This window comes from Mesoplodon bidens (assembly GCF_964165515.1).
Source record: "Mesoplodon bidens genome assembly, chromosome: 2".
NCBI lineage: Eukaryota > Metazoa > Chordata > Mammalia > Artiodactyla > Ziphiidae > Mesoplodon > Mesoplodon bidens.
Window position 1 is genome coordinate 162,166,842 of NC_138177.1, and position 22,450 is coordinate 162,189,291.

At 42.1% G+C, this 22,450-nt stretch overlaps 2 protein-coding genes across 4 annotated transcripts in view; one reads left to right on the forward strand and one right to left on the reverse strand.

The window, feature by feature from the left end:
• ZCCHC17 (zinc finger CCHC-type containing 17) overlaps nucleotides 1–18,849 on the reverse strand; it is a 58,712-nt gene extending 39,863 nt beyond the window's left edge. Inside the window, exons 1-3 of one of the 3 annotated variants that reach the window (XM_081223715.1) lie at nucleotides 18,762–18,849; nucleotides 10,200–10,320; nucleotides 2,998–3,055 (exon numbers count right to left, since the gene is read on the reverse strand). In XM_081223715.1, the coding sequence (XP_081079841.1) occupies nucleotides 2,998–3,055; nucleotides 10,200–10,265 (124 nt within the window). In that variant the 5' untranslated portion in view covers nucleotides 10,266–10,320; nucleotides 18,762–18,849. Of the gene's footprint in view, nucleotides 1–2,997; nucleotides 3,056–10,199; nucleotides 10,321–10,457; nucleotides 10,667–18,087; nucleotides 18,402–18,761 lie in introns of those variants that run through there. The other 2 variants (XM_081223714.1, XM_081223716.1) reach the window with 2 other exon arrangements.
• Nucleotides 18,850–19,025: 176 nt separating this feature from the next.
• SNRNP40 (small nuclear ribonucleoprotein U5 subunit 40) overlaps nucleotides 19,026–22,450 on the forward strand; it is a 38,384-nt gene continuing 34,959 nt past the window's right edge. Inside the window, exons 1-2 of the mRNA XM_081223435.1 lie at nucleotides 19,026–19,225; nucleotides 21,979–22,108. Coding sequence (XP_081079561.1) covers nucleotides 19,082–19,225; nucleotides 21,979–22,108 — 274 coding nt within the window. The 5' untranslated portion in view covers nucleotides 19,026–19,081. The remainder of the gene's footprint in view (nucleotides 19,226–21,978; nucleotides 22,109–22,450) is intronic.

Here is a 22,450-nt window from a genome sequence, read left to right on the forward strand (position 1 = left end):
ACTGCATAGATGTACATAATTTATCTAATTCTATACTGCAAAATATATTCCCTAAAGAACTGCTGGATCAAAAGAGTAAGCACATTAAAAACATTAACAGGTATTACCAAAGTATGTAACAATTTACGTTCTCAGTAGTAAATGGAACTATTGTTGGACATAGCCAACACTTTAAAAAATATTTTAAAAATAATTTTAGATTCACATGTAATTGAAAGAAACACAGAAAGATCTTACGAACCCTTTACCCAGTTTCCTCCACTGATAACATTTGGCAAAACTAGGATATCACGAAACTATCACAACTAGGATATCGGCACTGATACTGTGGTATGATAAGAAATATGTATTTGGTCTTTGTCCCTGGTTCCTGGCACAGAGCTCCTAAACTCTCGGAATTTCCTGAGTGATAGGAGCATCTAGTGATTTATAACAAGACCCTTTCAATCTTACCCAAGTTTATGCTAATGAGGTGACTATTGGTCAGCCCCTAGAGAGCTTCAAGATGGGAGATGGTAACGACCAGAGGAATCATTGTGTGATTAGAAGGTTGGAAGTTTCAGCCCCATTCCAACTTCCAGGGAGGGAAGAGGGGCTGGAGATGGAGTTAAATCATCAATGGCCAATGAATTAATCAATTATGGCCACGTAATGGGGTCTCCACAAAAACCCTTAAATGATAAGGTTTGGAGAGCTTCTGAGTTGGCAAGTATATCCATGCACCGTGAAGGTGATGAACTTCAACTCTACAGAGACAGAGGTTCTTGCACTCAGGGTCCTTTTGGACCCTACCCCATGTACCTCCTCACCTGGCTGTTCATTTTTATCTTTTATAATAAACTGTAACTGTTAAGTATGGCATTTTCCTGAGTTCTGTGAGTTGTTCTAACAAGTTATCCAATCTTGGGAAGGTGGTGTGGGAACCTTCAAATTCATAGCTAGGTCAGACAGAAGTGTGTGTAACACAGGGACAGGATACTTGCAAGTGGTGTCTGAAGTGAGGGCAGTCTTGTGAGACTGAGACCTTAAACCTGTAGAGTCTGACAGTACCTCTGGGTAGTTAGTGTCAGAATTAACTGAATTGTTGGACGCCCACTTGATATCAAAGAATCAGAGAACTGGAGAACTGGCTGTTGATTCCACACATTTTGGAATGGCAATAAAAGGAATGAAGTACTGATACATGCTACAAAACAGGTAAACCTTGAAAACATGCTAAGTGAATGAAAGACGCCCATCACAAAAGACCACATGTTATATGATTCCATTTATAAGAAATGTCCAGAATAAGCAAATACATAAAGACAAAAAGTAGATAGCTGGTTGTCTAAGGCTGGGGGCAGAGGAGAGAGGGAGACAGGGAATTTGGAGTGACTGCTAATAGGTACAGTCTCTTTTTTCTGACGAAAATGTTCTCAAACTGTGGTGATAGTTGCAAAATTCTGTGAATATGTTAGAATATATTAGAGACTACTGAATTGTACACTTTGGATGAAATGTAGGTATGTGAATTATGTCTCAAAAAAGCTGTTAAAAGTGTTACATAAATGGAATCATAACATATGTAAACTTTTGGGATTAGCTTTTTTCACTCAGCAAAATTTCCTGGAAATGGATCCAGGTTGTCACATGTATCAATACTTCATTCTCATTCCTTTGTACTGACGAGCAGTATTCCATTGTATGGATATATCACAGTTTACATTTATATTATATTTTTAATCAATATTGAGAATGAGCATCTTTTAAGATATTTACTGCTCAACTGCTATTTTTTTCTCCTATGAATTATCCTTTCATATCCTTGGCCCCTTTTCCTACTTTCCTCTTTTTTATTAGTCCTGTGTGATATGGACTGAAAATTCTTTTTCCTAACTTAACTTTGCTTATGATGATTTTTGCAATTATGTTTTTGACTTTTACGTAGTCAAATATACTTCTATATTGACTTTTTAAAAAAATTTATTTATTTTTGGCTGCGTTGGGTCTTCATTGCTGTGCGTGGGCTTCTCATTGTGGTGGCTTCTCTTGTCGCAAAGCATGGGCTCTAGGTGCGCGGGCTTCAGTAGCTGTGGCTCGAAGGCTCTAGAGCACAGGCTCAGTAGTTGTGGCGCACAGGCTTAGTTGCTCCACGGCATGTGGAATCTTCCCGGACCAGGGCTCGAACCCGTGTCTCCTGCATTGGCAGGTGGATTCTTAACCACTGCGCCACCAGGGAAGCCCTATACTGACTTTTATATAGTCAAATATTCTTCTTTATTTTCTTCTAATAAAACACTTATGGTTACATCTTTTACATTAAAATCTTTAATAAATCTTTCATTTATTTTAGCACAAGGAATTAGCAAGTTGAGTCTTTTAGCAGTGTAACAGAGCAGAAAGCGCACTGGGCTAGGCATCAGGAGGCCTGGGTTCTAGTCCTGGCCATGCCACAACCTAGCTCAATCATTCTGAGCAGGCCACCAGTCTGTGGAACCTACCTTTTCTACTTAACACAATTGTTTTGAGAAACAAGTAAGATTACAGATGTGAAAAGGATACTCCAAAAATGTTCAATAGATACCTATCGATTGTGAAGAAAAGTAAAGCATTATATATATTTGTATTGGTTACAATACTATTTCCTTTCCACATGCCATACACCAGAAGACTCACAATGTTGGCCTCAGAGAATAAGTAGCTTGCCCTCCCCAAAACCCTAAGCCAAAAGAGGTCAAGTGACTCGCCCTAGGATCACAGGTGAAATTTAGGGAAGAGTCAGTTCTAGAAGTGAACACAAGTGGTTATGCCCCAGCCCTCCCCGCAAGTCAGAGAGCACCATTCTTCTGAGTTAAGACTTGCTAAAAACGAACTGTCATCAACTGTCCGTATTCGTATCTTTACACTAAAAACACAAACTACTCTCTGAAAAAAGTAGAGCCTATAATTAAACTGTGGTGGGGGTGACAGTAGAGAGAGTGAAATGAGAGCACTGAATTTCAAGTTATAGTTTCCCACCTTGCTTCCGACAGCCTGGGATTTTGATAAAGGCTCCATAGTCTGTCACCATAGCAACCTATAAAGACAAAAAACCAAGAATCTTTGTCACACAAATAAGAATCTATCTCCCATAGCATTTAACCTCGTCTCCCTGAATTTCTACTTGGTACTGACTGCCTCTGTCTGCTGCAAAACTGCCTAAAAGTGATGTTCTGTCAAACATTATGTTCTTTTTGAAGTTTTTTTTTTTGGTCGTACCGCACAGCTTGTGGGATCTTAGTTTCCTGACCAGGGATAGAATCTGGGCCCTCAGCAGTAAGAGTGCAGAGTCCTAACCAGTGGACTGTCAGGGAATTCCCCAATTTAAAAAAAAATATTTTTTTTTTTTTGGCCGTATGCGGGCCTCTCACTGTTGTGGCCTCTCCCGTTGCGGAGCACAGGCTCCAGACGCACAGGCTCAGTGGCCATGGCTCACGGGCCTAGCCGCTCCGCAGCATGTGGGATCTTCCCAGACCGGGGCACGAACCCGTGTCCCCTGCATCAGCAGGCGGACTCTCAACCACTGCGCCACCAGGGAAGCCCTAAATTTTTCTAATTTTTATTCTGGTATAGTTGATTTACAATGTTGTGTCAGTTTCAGGTGTACAGCAAAGTGAATCTGTTATACATATACATATATCCACTCTTGTTTAGATTCTTTTCCCATATAGGCCATTACAGAATATTGAGTAGAGTTCCCTGTGCTACACAGTAAGTCTTTATTATCTACTTTATATATAGTAGTGTGTATGCATCAGTCCCAATCTTCCAATTTATCCCCCACCCCGGTAACCATAAGTTTATTTTCTATATCTGTAACTCTATTTCTGTTTTATAGATAAGTTCATTTGTAGCTTTTTTTTTAGATTCCACATGTAAGTGATATCATATGGTATTTGTCTTTCTTTGACTTACTTCACTCAGTATGACAATCTCTAGGTCCATCCATATTGCTGCAAATGGCATTATTTCATTCTTTTTTATGGCTGAGTAATATTCCATTGTATATATGTAACACATCTTCTTCATCCATTCCTCTGTTTATGGACATTTAGGTTGCTTCCATGACCTGGCTATTGTAAATAGTACTGCAATGCTTTTTTTTTTTTTTTTTGGTTTTTTGAAGTTTAGACTGACAGGTATGTGTGATCATATTAAAAACATTGGTGAGACTGGTGTGTTTATCAGATGGCATGACAGTACTTAGGAATGCCCAAATCCCACATGTACTGAAATCCCTCAAAAAGATACAGGAACAAACAGCAGAAAATTAGGTAATAAAGTTACACTTTATATTATCTGGAACTGAGGCCTCCAGTCCAAATGGAGAAGTTTAATAATTTGAAATGGATCATGTAGGACACCTCTTTTTCCTAAACTTCAAACCAACCAGACTGCACAGCTTGCTCCACTTCACTCCAAACCAGAGTCTTGGGCTTTATCAAGACCATTAGAGAAAAAGCCAATATACAGACATCTGACAGAACCTGAAAAGGTGTAATCAGAGAGAAAAAGAGTTGTCTTTTGCAGAGTTGACCTAAAATGGAGAAGTTAGAGGCTTGATGGATCTATGTAATATGCAATATGTAACAGAAACAAAAGGCCCAAAAGCCTTGCCAGATAAATCATTATCCCAGCCTCTACCTCAGTTGCTCTCCTCCTGTCTATCCTCCAGCCCACCCCACTCCCCAATTGTGGATTGGGATTAAAGTTGTCACTATATACTATATTTATCACTAAATTCATTATTACTTATAAAATATTCAATACAAACTTACACATATAAATTTTGAAATTAGTTATCTCATATTGGGCAATCACTGTTTTGGCTTAAACATAACTAAAACAAGGGGAAGGAAGAAGGAGAAGGGGGGGCTTCCCTGGTGGCACAGTGGTTAAGAATCTGCCTGCCAATGCGGGGGACATGGGTTCGAGCCCTGGTCCGGGAAGATCCCACATGCCGCGGAGCAACTAAGCCTGTGCGTCATAACTACTGAGCCTGCACTCTAGAGCCCGTGAGCCACAACTACTGAGCCCACGTGCCACAACTAGTGAAGCCCGCGCGCCTAGAGCCCATGCTCTGCAACAAGAGGAGCCACCGCAACGAGAAGCCTGTGCACTGCAACGAAGAGTAGCCCCCACTCGCCTCAACCAGAGAAAGCCCGCGCGCAGCAATGAAGACCCAACACCGCCAAAAATAAATAAATAAAATAAATTTATTAAAAAAAAAAAAAAGAATGGGTTAAGAACCAAAATTTCTAAATTCTTGTTTTACAATGATGAATATGTTACGCTGGGTTAGGGACCAGATATTCCCAAAGAAACAGTACAACCAGGCAGATACTAGTACTTAAAATCAAGGCTAAGTGGACTTTAGAGATTAGCTGATCTAATCCTGTCATTTTTCAAATGAGGAAAGTGAAGACCAGAGACATGAAGTACTTATCCAAGTTCACAAAGCGAGTTGTTCTCTGTAAAACAGGGCCACATGGATAAAGAAGACTTAATATTTTTAACTGCAATAAAAGAAAATCCCTTCTTTCTGGACCAACTAAAGGTACTTTGGCTTTTGCTCCAGGGTTCTAGAAGGAGGGCTGAAATGCTTCATACTGTCTAACATCATTATTTAAGGGCATAATTATCTAAACAACTTAAAAGCAGCATCTGGAAGTTGGAGCCCAAATCACCTTGCTGCTATAAATTAAAACAATCTCACTTTTCAATACTGAAGCTCCAGTGTCACATTATTATCTTTTGAGGAAATATCATAATAGACCTAAATTTGGCCTCTTCCCAAGGGAAAGGTTAATGCACTCAACTGTTCAGTTGGTAAAACACATTCTTGCCTATTTCTAGCAGCAGGTGTTTCCATCCCTGTGCCTCCTAGGGAGCAGTCAGACTTGAAATTAACAGAATGGCACCTGCCTTAGATGATCACACAGTATGCCTGGTGTCCCAGGAACAATTAATCAAATAGCTCAGGGGAGAAAATTCAGTAATTATCTCAACTGAACTCAGGGCTTGGGCAAAATGAATTTACCATCTTCAGATTAGAGGTTGCACTGGCCTTGAGACTTGTTATCCCCATAATGTAAATGAGGAATTTGAGGCTCAGAGGTATAAGTTACTTGTCTAAAGTCACAAAGTTGAAAAGTATCAAGACCAAGTACAGAAAAGAAGTTTTCTGACTTCTAGTCCAATGCTATTTCCAACTTACCAACACCAATCTCGCCTCAGCATTTCTTTGGCTATGGCTGGGCTAAGCCAAATCCCAAATCTCAATGCTATGCTTGTGCTCCCTACCATGCTTAATGGACTCTGGCACCAAGATGTCTCTCAGAGTACAAGAGAAGGATGAATACTAGCTTCTCGGCTATTCTGTCACTGGGCTCCCCAACCCTGCTGAGCCTGCTAAGAGAAGAGCTGCTAGGATATGGGCTGCACCACCAGTTTCTTCAAAGGCAACTGGTCCTAAGAGGCTTAGATTCAATTTAATTCAAACATTTACTGAGCACCTGCATGCAAGATACCATGTCAAGCACTGTGAAATAAAAACAACGTATAAAAAGAGATGCCCAGGGATTCCCCTGACGTCCAGTGGTTAGGACTGCATGCTTCCACTGCAGGGGGCACAGGTACAACCCCTGGTCAGGGAACTAAGATCCTTCATGCCACTCGGTGCAGCCAAAACAAAAAACAAAAAAAAAGAGAGAGAGAGATGCCCAGTCTCTTTTTTTTTTTTTTTTTTTTTTTGCGGTACGCGGGCCTCTCACTGTTTTGGCCTCTCCCGATGCGGAGCACAGGCTCCGGACGCGCAGGCTCAGCGGCCATGGTTCACGGGCCCACCTGCTCCGTGGCATGTGGGATCTTCCCGGACCGGGGCACGAACCCGTGTACCCTGCATTGGCAGGCGGACTCTCAACCACTGCGCCACCAGGGAAGCCCCCTGCCCAGTCTCTTTTTAAATGAATTTGAATTAGTTACCAAGATACATGAGATAAACATGGCCTCTGCTCTCTAGTAACACCCAATCTAATGCAGGAGAAAGACACGTATACAAGTAACAATAGTACAAGACAGACTATAAATGTCGTGATAGAGGTACAAACAAATGACTGTGGAACAACCAGATTTACCATCTACCTTCCTCCTACACTACCTCAATTCAGTCAAAAGAGTTCTCTTATGGGTCTTTTGGTTCCTCCATGCATTTATGAACAGTTGAACAACCCCAGCTTCAGACTTGGAGAACCTGATTTAGAACTTGCCATTTATTAATCATTTGGGCAATTACTTAACTTCTAAAAAGTTTCCTTATCCATAAAATGGGGTTAACAATTTCTTTGGAGAAAGTCAATGACACATAACGTGTCAAAGCGCTAACATACATTAGGCTTACAAAATTTCTTTTGAATTTTAATGTAAATTCTTCTTTTTAAATATTAGGCACTCAATGTTTGTTGGATGAATATTCTGAAAAATAGTTTCCTGTTTCCAATTTACCATGAAATTTCTCTTTCCCTAATTCCAGTCACTCCTAGGCATTTTTCAAAATGTGTTCCTGAAATAGTAAAACTATAGTTCTAGTATTAGAACTATAAACTTCTTTCTGAACATTACCCTAGCCCATCCATCCTTGACGGTAAAATATAAAACCTACACTAGTTCAAACCCCATCTCATGTAAGAAAAAGACATAGATCAGGAGCTACTTTACTAGAAATCTGAGTCAGTTTGTGGAGGGCAGAGAGCTCTTCCTTCTTTTGTGCAACACCTGACAAGTGAGGGCTTCATGATCAGAAAAATCAATTTCATCTCCAGAGCTACCATTTCCTTTTCCTAAGCCCTGGTACCTCACTGATCTCTGGGGATACTATGGGCCCTAAAGAATGAGGACAGAGGCTCTGAAGAGCGGAGTTGTTTGCTATTTGTTAGAATGTTATCATCCTTTGTATCTTGTCTATTACATTACAAGTTGGGATACACTTAACAGAAGTCTAGAGCCACATTTATCTATAACTGTTGGTTGCAACAGTCACAAAGTCTGTCTTCAGAGGCCTCATGTTATTAGGTGGCAAAACTTCTGTCAACCATAAAGCAAGTATGAATGCCATAACAATGATATAGTTAAAATACTACAGGCACTCATAAGACACTGAAAACAATTTTTTGGCTTTACTTTTGCTTCAAGAGAAGGGCGATTGGGGACTTCCCTGGTGGCACAGTGGTTAAGAATCCGCCTGGCAATGCAGGGGCATGGGTTCGATCCCTGGTCTCAGAAGATCCCACATGCCATGGAGCAACGAAGCCCGTGCACCACAACTACTGAGCCTGTGCTCTAGAGCCTGCGAGCCACAACTACTGAGCCCAAGTGCCACAACTACTGAAGCCCGCGTGCCTAGAGCCCATGCTCCGCAACAAGAGAAGCCACTACAATGAGAAGTCTGTGCACCGCAACAAAGAGTAGCTCCCACTGGCTGCAACTAGAGAAAGCCTGCACGCAGCAACAAAGACCCAACACAGCCAAAAATAAATAAATAAATAAATAAATAAATAATTTTTTAAAGGGCGATAACGTTAATGAATTCCTACTATGTCTCAGGCATTGTGTTTTTATAGATGATAGTTTATTTAACCATCATCACAATCCTATGAAAGTTGTTTTTATCTCCATCTAACAAAAGAGAAAACTGAGGCTCAAAGAAATTAAGTGACGATCTCAAGGATCACACAGTTAGTAAGTAAAAGAGCTAGGACGGAATCCAGGTTTTGCCTGGTTCCAAAGCCTCTGCTCTCTAAACAAATACTATGTCTCCTCCCTCAAAGATTGATCATTCACTCAGTTATGAAGGTGTATTGAGCACCTACTATTTTCTACCCACCTACCTGGGACTGAGATATACAACAGTAAACAAAACAGACAGGGCTCTGTCTTCATGGAGCTTAGTGTCCTCTGAGAAAGAAAGATTTTAAACAAGTACAAAATAAATATAACATGAGCCTATTTATTTATGGTGGGAAAAAGTTCTGAGGAGATGACATTAGGGCTGAGACCTAAAAGATGAAAAGAAGTTGGTGAGAAAATGGGACAGTTAGAAATAACAGCATGTGTAAAAGTCCTAAGAAGGAAGCAGGCTTAGATGTTTGGAGCTATAAGGAGGCCAGAGTGGTTACAGCATGAGTAGAGTGGAAATGGAACTAAACAACACTACCAGAGTAAGCAGAAGCCAAGTCAGGTAAGGGTCATGAAAACAAGTTTGGATACATTCAAGTATAATGAGAAGCCTCGGAGAACTTCAAGGAAGCAATTTGGTCCAATCTGTTTTTAAAATGTTATTCTGGGGAATTCCCTGGCAGTCCAATGGTTAGGACTCTGGGCTTTCACTGTCAAGGGCCTGGGTTCAATCCCTGGTCAGAGAACTAAGATCCCACAAGCTGTGCAGCGAGCCAAATCAATCAATCAATCAATCAATCAATCAATCGTTATTCTGGCTGCAATGTGGAAAAACAGATTGGAAGTGTACTACAAAAGAAGGAGGGAGCCCAGGAGGGCCAGGCAAGAGATGAAAACTTCAACTAATGGGGTGCCAAAGGGATAAAGAAGTATAGACACCAGAGGCATATTTGGGAGGCAGAAAGACAGTACTTGATAATGGACTGGAGAGGGAGGGAAACAAGATCAAATCAAGGGAAGAAATCAAAGATGATGCCCAGATTTCTAGCGTGGGTACCAGAATGAATAATGGGTTCGTTTGCTGAGATGGGAAAGACCGGAAGAACAGATTTGGTGAGAAAACCAAAAATACAGTTTAAAACATAAATTAGAGGGAGTTCCCTGATGGCCTTGTGGTTAGGATTATGGGCTTTCACTACTGTGGCCCGGGTTCAATCCCTGGTCGAGGAACTGAGATTCCTGCAAGCCATGCAGCACAGCCGAAAAAAGAGAAAAAAGCATAAATTAGAGATGCTGTGAGGTATCCAAATGAAGATGCCAAGTATGTAGTTAGAAGTCTGGAGCTCAGAGGAGGTATATGTGGGAGCCAGATGTTCTGCTAGCCCTTCCTGTTTAAACTGTAATGTTCAAGACATTCTCAAGTGGACAGAAGCTCCAAACCCAGCTGCTTTTCACCTTCAATCAACGCTTAATATAAATGGGAAGTTTTCAAAGCCAAAAGAATATACCTCTCCTTGGAAAATAGTGTAGAGAGCAGGCAAGTTCTCCATGGTCTCGGGTCTTCCTGAATTCATCCTTAATGTTCTATGGTTCCTCCATTTCTCTTCTGCTAAAGCTAATTCAAGTGTCCTGTCACAAAGAAACAGAACAGGTAACAGAGAGACATTTGCAATTAAAAAAAAAAATGTGCCGCCGATCCACAGGTTGTCCCTACAGGATAATACCGTTAGATTTAATACCATGTACTTTTAAATTTACTTATTTACTTATTTATTTTTGGTTGCGTTGGGTCTTCATTGCTGCGTGCAGGCTTTCTCTAGTTGCAGCGACCAGGGGCTACTCTTCCTTCCGGTGCAGGGGCTTCTCATTGCGGTGGCTTCTCTTGTTGTGGAGCATGGGCTCTAGGCGCACGGGCTTCAGTAGTTGTGGCACACGGGCTCAGTAGTTGTGGCGCGCAGACTTAGTTGCTCCGCAGCATGTGGGTTCTTCCCAGACCAGGGCTCGAACCTGTGTCTCCTGCATTGGCAGGTGGATTATTCTTAACCACTGTGCCACCAGGGAAGTCCCCACCATGTACTTTTATCCAAACCTCTTTTGTCCACTATATCTGTGGGGAGTTTTGGAAACCTTTATCTTATTTCTTTTCAATTTGATACTTTACCAAGGCCATTAGCCTACTGTTTTGTTTTTATTGTTATTATTGCTATTCTTTTGCCAAGGGAAAGCTTTTGGTGGGGGAGGGTGTGAACGGATCTGTAAAAAAGGAATAATAATAGTAATAACAGCTAACATTTATCAAGCACTTACTATGTCCAGGCACTGTGCTAAGCATCCAATATCTCATTTAATCCTCAAAACTCTCAAGATGTAGGTTCTATTAATTATCATATTATGTAGATGAGAAAACCAAGACTTCCAGAGGCCAACTTATTAGGCCTATGTCAAAAAGCCAGAAAATGGTAGAGTCAAACTCTGGCTGACATCAGAGTCCACGCTTTTAACCACTATTCTAGGCGTTAAATCTGAAGTGACTTCAAAAAGCACAGGGAATTCCCTGGTGGTCTGGTGGTTAGGATTCTGCACTCTCATGGCCAAGGGTGCAGGTTCGATCCCTGTTCGAGGAACTAAATCCCACAAGCCGTGCATGGTGTAGCCAAAAAAAGCAGAAAGAAAGCATAGCTTATGTTTTTCTCCAATGAAATTAAAACCACACATGCTCATTTTAAAAGTTCAGATAACAAATTAATTTGAAGAAAAGAAAATCATCTATAATTCAATTTGGTTTATATCCTTTCAGACTTTTTTACATGTACAAGTAGGTTTTTTAATGGAATCATGAAACCATTAATTCATATTAATAGCCATTTTATATTATTTTTTAGCAATTCATATACAAACACACACACATCTTTTTTAATGCCTATATAATAATCCATTGCTGAATGCATCAAACTTATTTAACTATTTATGAATCATTAAAATGCAGACTGCAACTCAGTAGGTCTAGGGTGGTGCCTGAGATTGGGCATTTCTTTCTTTTTTAAAAAATTAATTAATTTATTTATTTTAATTAATTTATTTATTTCAGCATGTGGGATCCTTCGTTGAGGCGAGCGGGCTTTTCTCTAGTTGTGGTGCATGGGCTCAGTAGTTCTGGCACATGGGCTTAGTTGTCCCAAGGCATGTGGGATCTTAGCTTCCCTACCAGGGATCGAACCCGAGTCCCCTGCATTGGAAGGCAGATTCTTAACCACTGGACCACTAGGGAATTCCGGGGGCATTTCTAACAACCTCCCAGGTGATGCTGATGCTGCCAGAGTACCAAGTCTTAGAGCTTTGAAGTTGGAAGGGATCTTAGAGGTACTCTTGCTCAGCCTTCTGGTTTTAAACAGGGAAGAAACCAGCAATCTAGTGGCTCTTAACCATGCCCCTTTACTTGCTGCATAAATCACTGCTACATAAAGATAAAGTCAATGGTACAGTCCTCAGTTCTCTTTTTCCTCCTAATTACTTGACATCAATAAGACCTGAAACTCTATTTTCCTTGGGTTTTCGTGTGCAAATACCTCCTTCTCTCCTCAACCCTGAGCACACCCCTACACTTTCAGATGATTACTTCAGGTCTTACTTTTGGAAAGTCTTCCTGATTTACAATAACCATCCATTAACTGAACTGCCTTACTTAAAACAGAAATGAAAGAAAATTCCGTCAGGTTCCAAACCCTAGTTCTAGTATCATCCCAAAGCCCAGGAACATCCCTGCCCTTGAGTTCCATAAGACAACCTGTATCCGTATAATAAACTTCCCCTTTTCTGTTTACGTCAGCCAGAAGTGGGTTTTATTACTTTATTAAAGGTACACAGATAGAATGAAGGCAGATTTGTCAGTTCTTGAGAAATGGCTGACAAACAGTTTAAATCCAAGTACCACAGCCTGGGTGGATCCTGCCTCTTCCACTTCCCAGTCTCACCTCTTGTCCTTCCCTTCCCTCTGCCCAGCATCCTCACCTCATATCCTAGAACAAAGGTTATTAACCTGAGGCCAATAACTCTATCAAGAAACCTTAATTATCCCTCCAATTCTAGGAGCACTCGTGAGGTACAGAATCCACAGAGGCATCAGCAGCTAGGACATCAAAACTAAGCTCAAACAACTTAGTCTATCAACTGTTCTTCTTTAAACAAAGGTCACAGAAAGAGCAATACAATCTTAAGTTATTTCGTACAGATTTTTGCTGTGATAACAGTATGAACAGCTAAGTTTAAAGCTCCCCTATTTGCTCCTTTTGTAGAACTGTAGCCTGAGAAACCCTATGCAATTCTTCAAGCAGGAAATTGGCATGCATTTTTGAGAGAAATCCTGTCATACAACAGTAACAGCCTTATGATTTCAGAATTGTAAAGCGTTGCCAGGGACACAGTTATTTATTAGCCACCTCCTTCCCAAATGGTATTTTAAATTTTTTTAAAATTATATTCTGTAGAATTATATTCTGTAGAAACCTAGGGTTGTTCTAGGGTGGTTATTCAAAAGGAATCCCAATTGGAAAGGAAGAAGTAGAACTGTCTCCATTTGCAGATCACATGATACTATACATAGAAAATCCTAAAGATGTCACCAAAAAACTGCTAGAGCTCATCAATGAATTTGGTAAAGTTGAAGGATACAAAATTAATATAAATACAAAATAATATACAAAAATCTGCTGCATTTCTATATACTAACAACGAACTATCAGAAAGGGAAATTAAGGAAACAATTCCATTTACAATCGCATCAAAAATAATAAAATACCTAGGAAAAAACCTACCTAAGGAGGTACAGTGGTTATCCAGAAGCTTCTCAGTTAACTCAAGTTTATTTTAAAAAGTCAGTTCTGAAGTATCTAGGGCAAACAGGATCAGGAAGGCCAAAGAAGGGCCCTAGGTCAACCAACCAGAGGACAGCCTCCATACCAAAGGTGGGGGAGAACCCCAAAGAAATCTGAGTTATGGGAGGTCCCACACAGAGCAGTTGCAAAGCTAGGAGCCTCTCCTCAGTCATTAGGCAGAGGGTGATTATTGCTGATTCCCACTTGCCCTCCCAGCTTTGGGGTGGGTCATGGTAGCAAGGGGGAAGGGAGGTTACATGAGGAAGGCCTTCTTTTAACAGGTCTACTTTTAATATTCTGCTTTGATCTGGTTTACCTATTAAGCTTCTATGTAACATTTCATTTGGAAAAAATAGTTCCGTTGCTTTTAAAAAGTTTATAAAACATTGAGACAGATATAGTGTAGTTCAATAGGACCACATCTGTAGACTTAAAAGAGGAAGTAGGGCTTCCCTGGTGGCGCAGTGGTTGAGAGTCCGCCTGCCGATGCAGGGGACATGGGTTCGTGCCCCGGTCCGGGAAGATCCCACATGCCACGGAGCGACTGGGCCCGTAAGCCATGGCCGCTGAGCCTGCGCTCCGCAACGGGAGAGGCCACAACAGTGAAAGGCCCGCGTACCACAAAAAAAAAAAAAAAAAAGGAAGTAAATTGACAAGGATTGAGGTACACCATTTGAAGTTGCCTTGCAATAGTTCTAGAAACAAAAAATTCCTTATGCATTTTATTTTACTTGAATGTTTTAAACAATTGTGATATGGAGGGAAGCAATAAGGACCCAGTTATTTATTAGCCACCTCCTTCCCAAAACAAAGGGCAGAGCAAAGTATAGCATGGGAATGGGAATGGGAGCTGTGGCAGGGGAATGGTAGCCCAGAGTGAGGTCAGAGCTTATGTTGGGCGAGGAGGAAATCTACAAAGAGCAACCCAGTGTGGGGAGAAGCAGGATTATAAGGGTGTTTGCACACTGGGGCAATCCAGAATGGGGAGTCGGTGCCCAAACATGGAAGAGCGGGACCTGAGGATTAGAGGTAATTATGCAATGTTAATTTCCGGATTATAGAAGTTATATTATGGTTATATAGAAGAATGTCCATGATTATAGGAAAACTGAAGTATTCATGGGTGATGGGGCATCAAGTCAGCAACTTAACTCTCAAATGATTCATTAAGAAGGGTTACTTGTACTGTACCTCCATAATTTTGTGTTGTCAGCTTTTTTTTTAATGTGCCTGCAATTAGGAAAAAAAAATAACCACGTCCTCTCCTCCTTCTCCTCAAGCAATGAGCAATTCATAGAATAATATTAAATTGGAAAGATAATATGTAGCCCCTTCGAAACTTCATTTCATGTGTCACCTCACTGATCTGGCCAAGATTTTTGTTGTTGTTTTTAAGTTTAAGATTTAGATTTACTGTTTTTACTTAACAGTACCAATTAGATAGACCTCTGAGAGTTAAAGTGATTTTAATTTATTTTTAAGTTATGTATAAGAATTGAGGCGAATCAATTGATAAGTCAAAATACTGGGACACATCAAAGACAGAATAATGACAGAGCCTTCATTCTCAACCACTATTCCACACTGCCTCAGAAAGAATTCACAGTCCACATCTAAATTTTGAAGAGTATGTAGTTCTTTTTTTTTTTTTTAATTTATTTGGCTGCACCAGGTCTTAGCTGCGGCACACAGAATCTTCGCTGCAGCATGCAGGATCTAGTTCCCTGACCAGGGAACGAACTTGGACCCCCTGCATTGGGAGCGAGGAGTCTTAACCACTGGACCACCAGGGAAGCAAGCCCCTGAAGAGTAGTATATAGTTCTAACACTAACTACGTCCCAAATTAGAGATTCCAGTAAGGAGTAATTAGAAGCGCTTCATTCCTGGAGGCTAGGATGAGCAGGGTCTAGATTTATTCATTCAAACATGTAACCAAGGACTATTTCTCATTTGATTTTGTCTTCCCAGTGCCTGTATACAGTAGGTACTCAAAGTTTTCTTGAATGAGTGAATAGAGCCTTACTATGTGGCAAACACAGGTAAAGAAAGAAGAAAGCATTCTGGTCTAAAGAATGTAGGAGAAGGAACTGAGTTCCACACAATTCTCTGGGTAGGTCGAAAGATGGGAGACTTTCAAATATCAAACTGGTGGCCCAATCTTCCTCCTTCCCATCAAATTTCTAGAGTAACTATCTTAGACAGATGCTTTTTCCATTTTGCACTCTGGTCATGGATCTGTTGACAAAATGGTCAAAGGCAGGAAAGATGAAAAATAGTAAGAAACAAGGAAAAACAAAAATGGACTCATAAAAAGTGAAAGCTGAAAGCAATTATTAAGGTCATTCAGTCCACTACTCTTATTTAATTGAAAATGAGGCTAACAGAGGTCAAATGTCTTGACAAGGGCTGCTCAGAGTTAGCCATTTTGGTACTGGACCCCAGGACCAGTTAACAATCCCTAAGGTCCCTTCCAAGTCTTCTAATAATAATAGCTAATATTTGAGTGCTTCCTATTTGCCTTTAACCTAGAAGCTTTACTTGTCTTAACTAAGTTAATTCCCTTTTTGACTTCCCTAACAAGATAGGCAATTATTGTTTTGTTTGTTAAGGTATTTTACAGATGAAGAAACTAAGACACAGGAGAAGCTAAATTACCTTGTTCAAGATTACAAAGCTATGAATGATGGAGATGGGATTCAAGTCCTATTTACGAATATTTTTTCTTTCCTTTATGGATTGTGAAATTCTTCCAAGCATGCCCTTGTCTTGCACTGCATCATATCCTTCAACTCTCCAGTGCTTACCACAGTATAGAGCACACAGAAATTTGTAACTGTCTACTGAAATACTGAAGTACTTAATTTTACTCTATTTTAAATTGTTAGTTAATTTATCAATTCAGCAGCTTTATTGATGTTTATATGTCAGGCTCTGTGCTAGGCACTTCATAAACCTCCTTTCTTTTTTTTTTTTCTTTTTTAAATATTTATTTATTTATTTGGCTGTGCTGGGTCTTAGTTGCAGCACACGGCATTTTCGATGCAGCATGTGGGCTCTTAGTTGCAGCATGCGGGATCTAGTTCCCTGACCAGGGATTGAACCCAGGCCCCCAGCATTGGCAGCATAGAGTCTTAACCCCTGGACCACCAGGGAAGTCCCCATAAACCTCCTTTCAATCCTTAAAACAACTCTACAAAATAGATATCTCTGTTTTAAAGGAATGAAGTAACTTGTCGAAAATTCATAGCTAGAAAGAGATAAATCTTAGGCCATTCCAAGAGCCACACACACTTGTCACTAAACCATTCTTTTCAACACAGTCCCTGTCATCAAAGGCTTCCTAGTCATGTAAGGATAATGGTGACCAATTACAATGCAGTATGATCAGTGCTAGTGAATAGGTTCAAAGTATTAAGAAAACAAGAAAGAGAAGAAGGGCCTGGGGGAAGCAAGGAAGTTTAAAAGGTGACAACTGAGTAGGTCTTTAAGGATAAATGGAAGTCCTCTAGCAGAGAATACTGTTCATTGACCTCATCAGAATCCTGATCTACTGACCTCTATTTTCTTCCAATCTATCAGCCCTCTTTTTTTCTTCACTTTCCTCCCTATCCAGCTTAGATTCCATAGTCCATCATTCAAACAATAGCTTAACTTCCCTTTAACTCTGTATTTATAGCTCATCTAACTGGCAGTACCCCTACCCTGATGAAGTACAGTTGCACATATTGGAACACATTGTAGCTAGGTTAAACAGAAAGGGATTTATTGCCAGGTATTATGTGACTTACAAAATTACTGCAAGGGCTGTAGGAAGTACTGGTAGAACTTCCCAGGAACACCTCTTAACCCACAAAACAACAGTCTTTGCCATGATCAAGAAAGTCATGGCTATCACTGCAGAAAGTCATGAAACCAAAAAGCTGATGACTAAGAAACTCACGGCCTCTGCTATGGTATCTGCCAGCAAAATGGCATGCCTCTCACTCTCCTCCTCCTCTCACTTCCAAATTCAATTCTCATCTTAGGTGCAGAAGAGTCTAGGAAATATCTAGCTCTCAGTTCCACCAATACCCCAGTCTTCACTGCCAACAACTCTCACCAAAGTGGTCTATCTGCATCTATCTCCCCTCCAATCTGTTCACACTACTAAGGCCTGAGGGATCAAGTTGCCTCCCCCACCCCACCACCTGCAAAAAAAACCCTCAGTGATTTCCCATCAGTCTTAAAGCAAAAGCTACAAAGTCTGGCCTCTGCCCGCCTCCAGCTTCATCTTGTACCACATTCCCCTCTGTTCCCTTTGTCCTGGCCACACTGGCCTCTTTGTGCCTGTTAGTCACTTTCCTCACATTTGCCACAGGACCTCTGCACATGCTGTTCTGTATGGCATATGCTGCCTTCCTCTCTTCACCCAACTAATTAGAACTGTTCCTTCAGGTATCAGTTCAGGCATCTTTTCCTTAGAGAAGCCTTCCTGCTTATTCCAGGCACTCATAACACCAGCTTCCTCTCCTAGGCAGCACTTACTTTGCATTTCTTAGTGAGATCATTGGTGAGCATCTGTTTCCCCCACCGGACTAACAGCCCTGAAGTCAGGGACTATGTTTGGTTCACAATGTCCATCTGTTTTCCCCACCGGACTAACAACCCTGAAGTCAGGGACCATGTTTGGTTCACAATGTCTCCCCAGTGCTTTGCACAATAAATATCAGTTGCACGATTAAGGAGAAGGCCTAGTTCACAGGTATGAATCCGAATTTCTCAACAAGGCTGTGCTCTGGAAGCCGAGAGTCGGACATTTCTTTCATCTCCGTCTCTCTCAGGAGTACTGAGCAGGCGCTAAGAAAAAAAAAGGCTGCAGAATCATGGCAGAAACAAGTCGGCCTCCTCAGTCAGAAGACCCTAGTGGAGGCTGGGAGACAGGCCTTTTCTCCCTGGAAGCGCCTGGCACAGGGCTAGACAAGGAAGGCTCTTGTTGAAGAAGTCAGTCGTCGAGGGCCCCAGGCAGGCGCAGAGACCCCAAAGCTCTGCTCCAGCCCTAGAAAGGGAACCCAGGCTACTACACACCAGAGCTAGGAACTCGGGACCCCCTCTGCCCTTGCAATCAAACCTGCAGCTGAGAAGGGCCAGCCTCAGACCACATAACGGAGGCACCGCCTCCAGATTCCACTGCCCTCACCCCCGACCTTCCTTACACTTACTCGGTGTCAGCGTCCAGTCCCCACGCCGCAGCATTGCGCGCAACACCGAAACCCAGTCAGCGAGCTTCCACCCACAGGACACAGCGCGCCTAGGTGGGACTCCACCTCTATCCACCAATCCTGGAATAGTACTCTCATAAGGGCAGAAAGAACTGACCAATAACAGGAGACTCCCTAGGGGGTGGTGCAGAGGGGAGTATTGGAAGCTGATTGGGTTCTCCAAGCCGGAAGTTCCGGGGGAAGACTAAGTTGGAGCCAATCGTGTGGTGCCTGAGGGTGTCGGCGCGGTCAGTGGCGGCTTGAGGAGAGCGGCTGCCGCCATGATAGAACAGCAGAAGCGAAAGGCCCCAGAGTTGCCGCTGGTCCCAGTCAAGCGGCCGCGGCATGAATTGCTATTGGGAGCGGCGGGGTCGGGCCCCGGAGCCGGGCAGCAGCAGGCGGCGCCGGGAGCTCTGCTGCAAGCGGTGAGTAAGGGAGCAGGCGGCCTTCGGCCCTCAGTTCTTCCTCTCTCCTCAGCGCTGCACCTGGTGATCCCTCACCGGCCCTTTCCCCACACTGCGGGGTCGGAACGGGACTCTCTCACCCTGGAGTTAAAGCAGAAAAGCACTGTAAGAGCGGCCAACACTCTGCGATGCTCCATGTGTTTCCCCGTTTGACGCCCGTTTCGGCATCTCGACCGCCCTGTGAGGAGGCGTTAGAATTAGGCTTAAGGACCTTGAGCTCAAAACCGGGACCGGGGCTTTGGAATCTTAAATGTTCCAGGGATCCGGCATAGAATAAACGTTCAGGAAAGTTGGAAGAGTGGATGGATGAATGAATGAATGAGGGAAGGAAGGAAGGAAATGAAAGATACTGGCTCGCTTTGGGACTTGGGGCAACTTGCTTTTCCCTCTGTTTCTCTGCACTAGTATTAGTAACAACCGTGGAATAGTTACCATCCATTGAGCTCTTGTACTAAGTGCTTTCTTTGTATATGAAAACTCCATTAATCTTGGTAAGTGCCTGAGAGTTAGGAATTGTTATTATCCCCTTTTGTAGATGGGGAAACAAACTTATCTAGGAACTGAGAGGAACAGATTTTAAATTCAGAATCCATGCTCTTAACTACATTTCTTGTACGATAGAGGTGGTGATCACACCTCTCCCTCGGTCCTGTTAGGCTCAGCTGAAGAAATATATGTACCCCCCTCCCCAGCTCCTCAACCAGCTGGTCAGTAATCCTGCTGGCACTGTCCTCAAAATGTATCCAGACTTGCTACTGCTTCTGCCAGCTCCATCACTAGCTCCTGGTCTAAACCATCATTATCTCATCTGGCATTATTGCTGTAGGATCCTAATGGTATTCCTGTTTCTGTTCACGGATGCTCGGTCTGTTCTCAATCCGTCAGCCAGAGGAATCCTTCTAAACATCAGATCGTATTACCCCCTGCTGAAACCTTTCCCTGGCTTTTCACTTCATTCAGAGTAAAACTAAAATCCTGACAATCTTTTGCCCTCTTTCCCTTGACCTCTCTGAACTACCAATTTTCCATTGCTCACCCTGCTCCAGGCACACTGGCTTCCATGCTCCTGCCACAAAGCCTTTGCATTTGCTGCTCCCCCTAGGATTTACTTTTCTTCCAAACGTCCACATGGTTTACACACTCAACTGCTCCCAACCTCTGCTGAAGTATCACTTTTTCCGTGAAGGCTTTCCTGACGAGCCTATTTTAAACTGCAATACCCTGTGCTCACTAACCCACATTGCTGCTTTGTTTTTCTCCATAGCACATACCACCACCTTTATGTTTTACTTGTTTCTGCCTTCCCTCCCTCCTTTCTGCCCCTCCTTCCCACTAGAACACAAGCTCCATTGTTTATTTTGTTCAATCCTGTTTTATCAGTGTGTAGAACAGTGCCTGGCACATAGTATTTTTTGAGTAAATGAGTAAGCTGGAAAACTGAAGAGATTTGGGGATTATTAATAGTGTACTTGTTCTTCTGTCTGACAAGTAAGAATATCAGCCCAGGTTTCTTTGAATTGCCCAAGCCTAGACTTAATGTCCAAGACCATAATCAAAACTACTTTGCTTAATAACTGTACCCTGCAGGATTTTGGGAAAGCTTAGTTCAGTCATTCATTCATCAAACTAGAAACTGGGAAAACAGTGTAGAATTACACTGGTAGGGTTCCAGCACTCACAGAGCTTCTCTAGTGGCAGGGCAGGGGAAACAAAATGTAAACAAACACATAAGGAAGGTAATTTCAGTTAGTGATAGGTGCTGTGAGAGAATACAGTAGGGTTGATAGAATGCAGAGGGGAGGTAGGGTGCTGCTTGAGCTTGAGTGTTCCAGGAAAGACTTTCTGAAGAGGAAACATTTGAAAGGAGCCACACATAGGAAGATCTAGGCGGAGGGGGTTCCTGTCAGGGGCAACAACAAGTGTAAAAGATCCTGAGGCAGAAATTAGTTTAATGTGTTTGAGCAGTTAAAAGTTGGGTATAGGGCTTCCCTGGTGGTGCAGTGGTTGAGAATCCACCTGCCAATGCAGGGGACCCGGGTTCGAGCCCTGGTCCAGGAAGATCCCATATGCTGCGGAGCAACTAAGCACATGCGCCACAACTGCTGAGCCTGCGCTCTAGAGCCCATGAGCCACAACTACTGAGCCCAGATGCCACAAGTACTGAAGCCCGTGCGCCTAGAGCCCGTGCTCCACAACAAGAAAAGCCACTGCAATGAGAAGCTGCATACCGCAACAAAAAGTAGCCCCTGTTCACGGCAACTAGAGAAAGCCCACGCGCAGCAACGAAGACCCAATGCAGCCAAAAATAATTAATTAATTAATTAATTTTTATAAAATGATGTAGGACAATGATAAGACAAAAATATGGGCACTCAGCCTAAGAAATGAGGTCAAACTTGAAAGGAGGCAAGCAGGCAACTGAGCGCTTGAATTTAATTAATTAATTAATTAATTAATTAATTAAAAGTTGGGTATGGCATGGGAGCACAGTGAGGGAGGAAGAGAGTTAGTATAACAGATAGACACTGGAAACTTCAGCAGGAGAGTATCAAATTGGAGACATAAGTTATGTGCGAAGAGTTGCCATTCTCTAAATCAGCAGAAATATACTCAATCAGTTTCCCTTGTCTTTTCCTTATACTCCCCATTCCCTGACCTTTCAGTATCCTTTGCCTGTATATAGTGACTACTCTGTAATTCTCTCTTTTGTTTAGGGGCCTCCAAGATGTTCCTCCCTTCAAGCCCCAATCATGCTTCTCTCAGGACATGAAGGGGAAGTGTATTGCTGCAAGTTTCACCCCAATGGATCCACCTTAGCATCTGCAGGATTTGACCGACTGATATGTAAGACATAGTTTTTGAATCTGGAGTAATTGCTCTCTGCCAAATAGTGATTACTTTTTAAAACCTTCAGTGCCATAGAGAGTATAAGTCTAAGTTGGTCACCTAACAAACTATGTGGCTAATATGCTAAAAGAGGGTCATGAAAATGCTGAATGATTTGGGGTGTAGAACTCAGGGTCCATGTGGTAAATACAGAAGGAATTTTGTTACCAGTTGGAAAGTGAGTCGCTCTAGTTTGAGAACATCGTCCTCATGCAGGCAAATCTCGAGCTGATTTAGCAAGACTGGAGATCTAGGCTTAACAGGCTAATGGGAGTAAAGAGGAGAGAGATAACTTTTTCC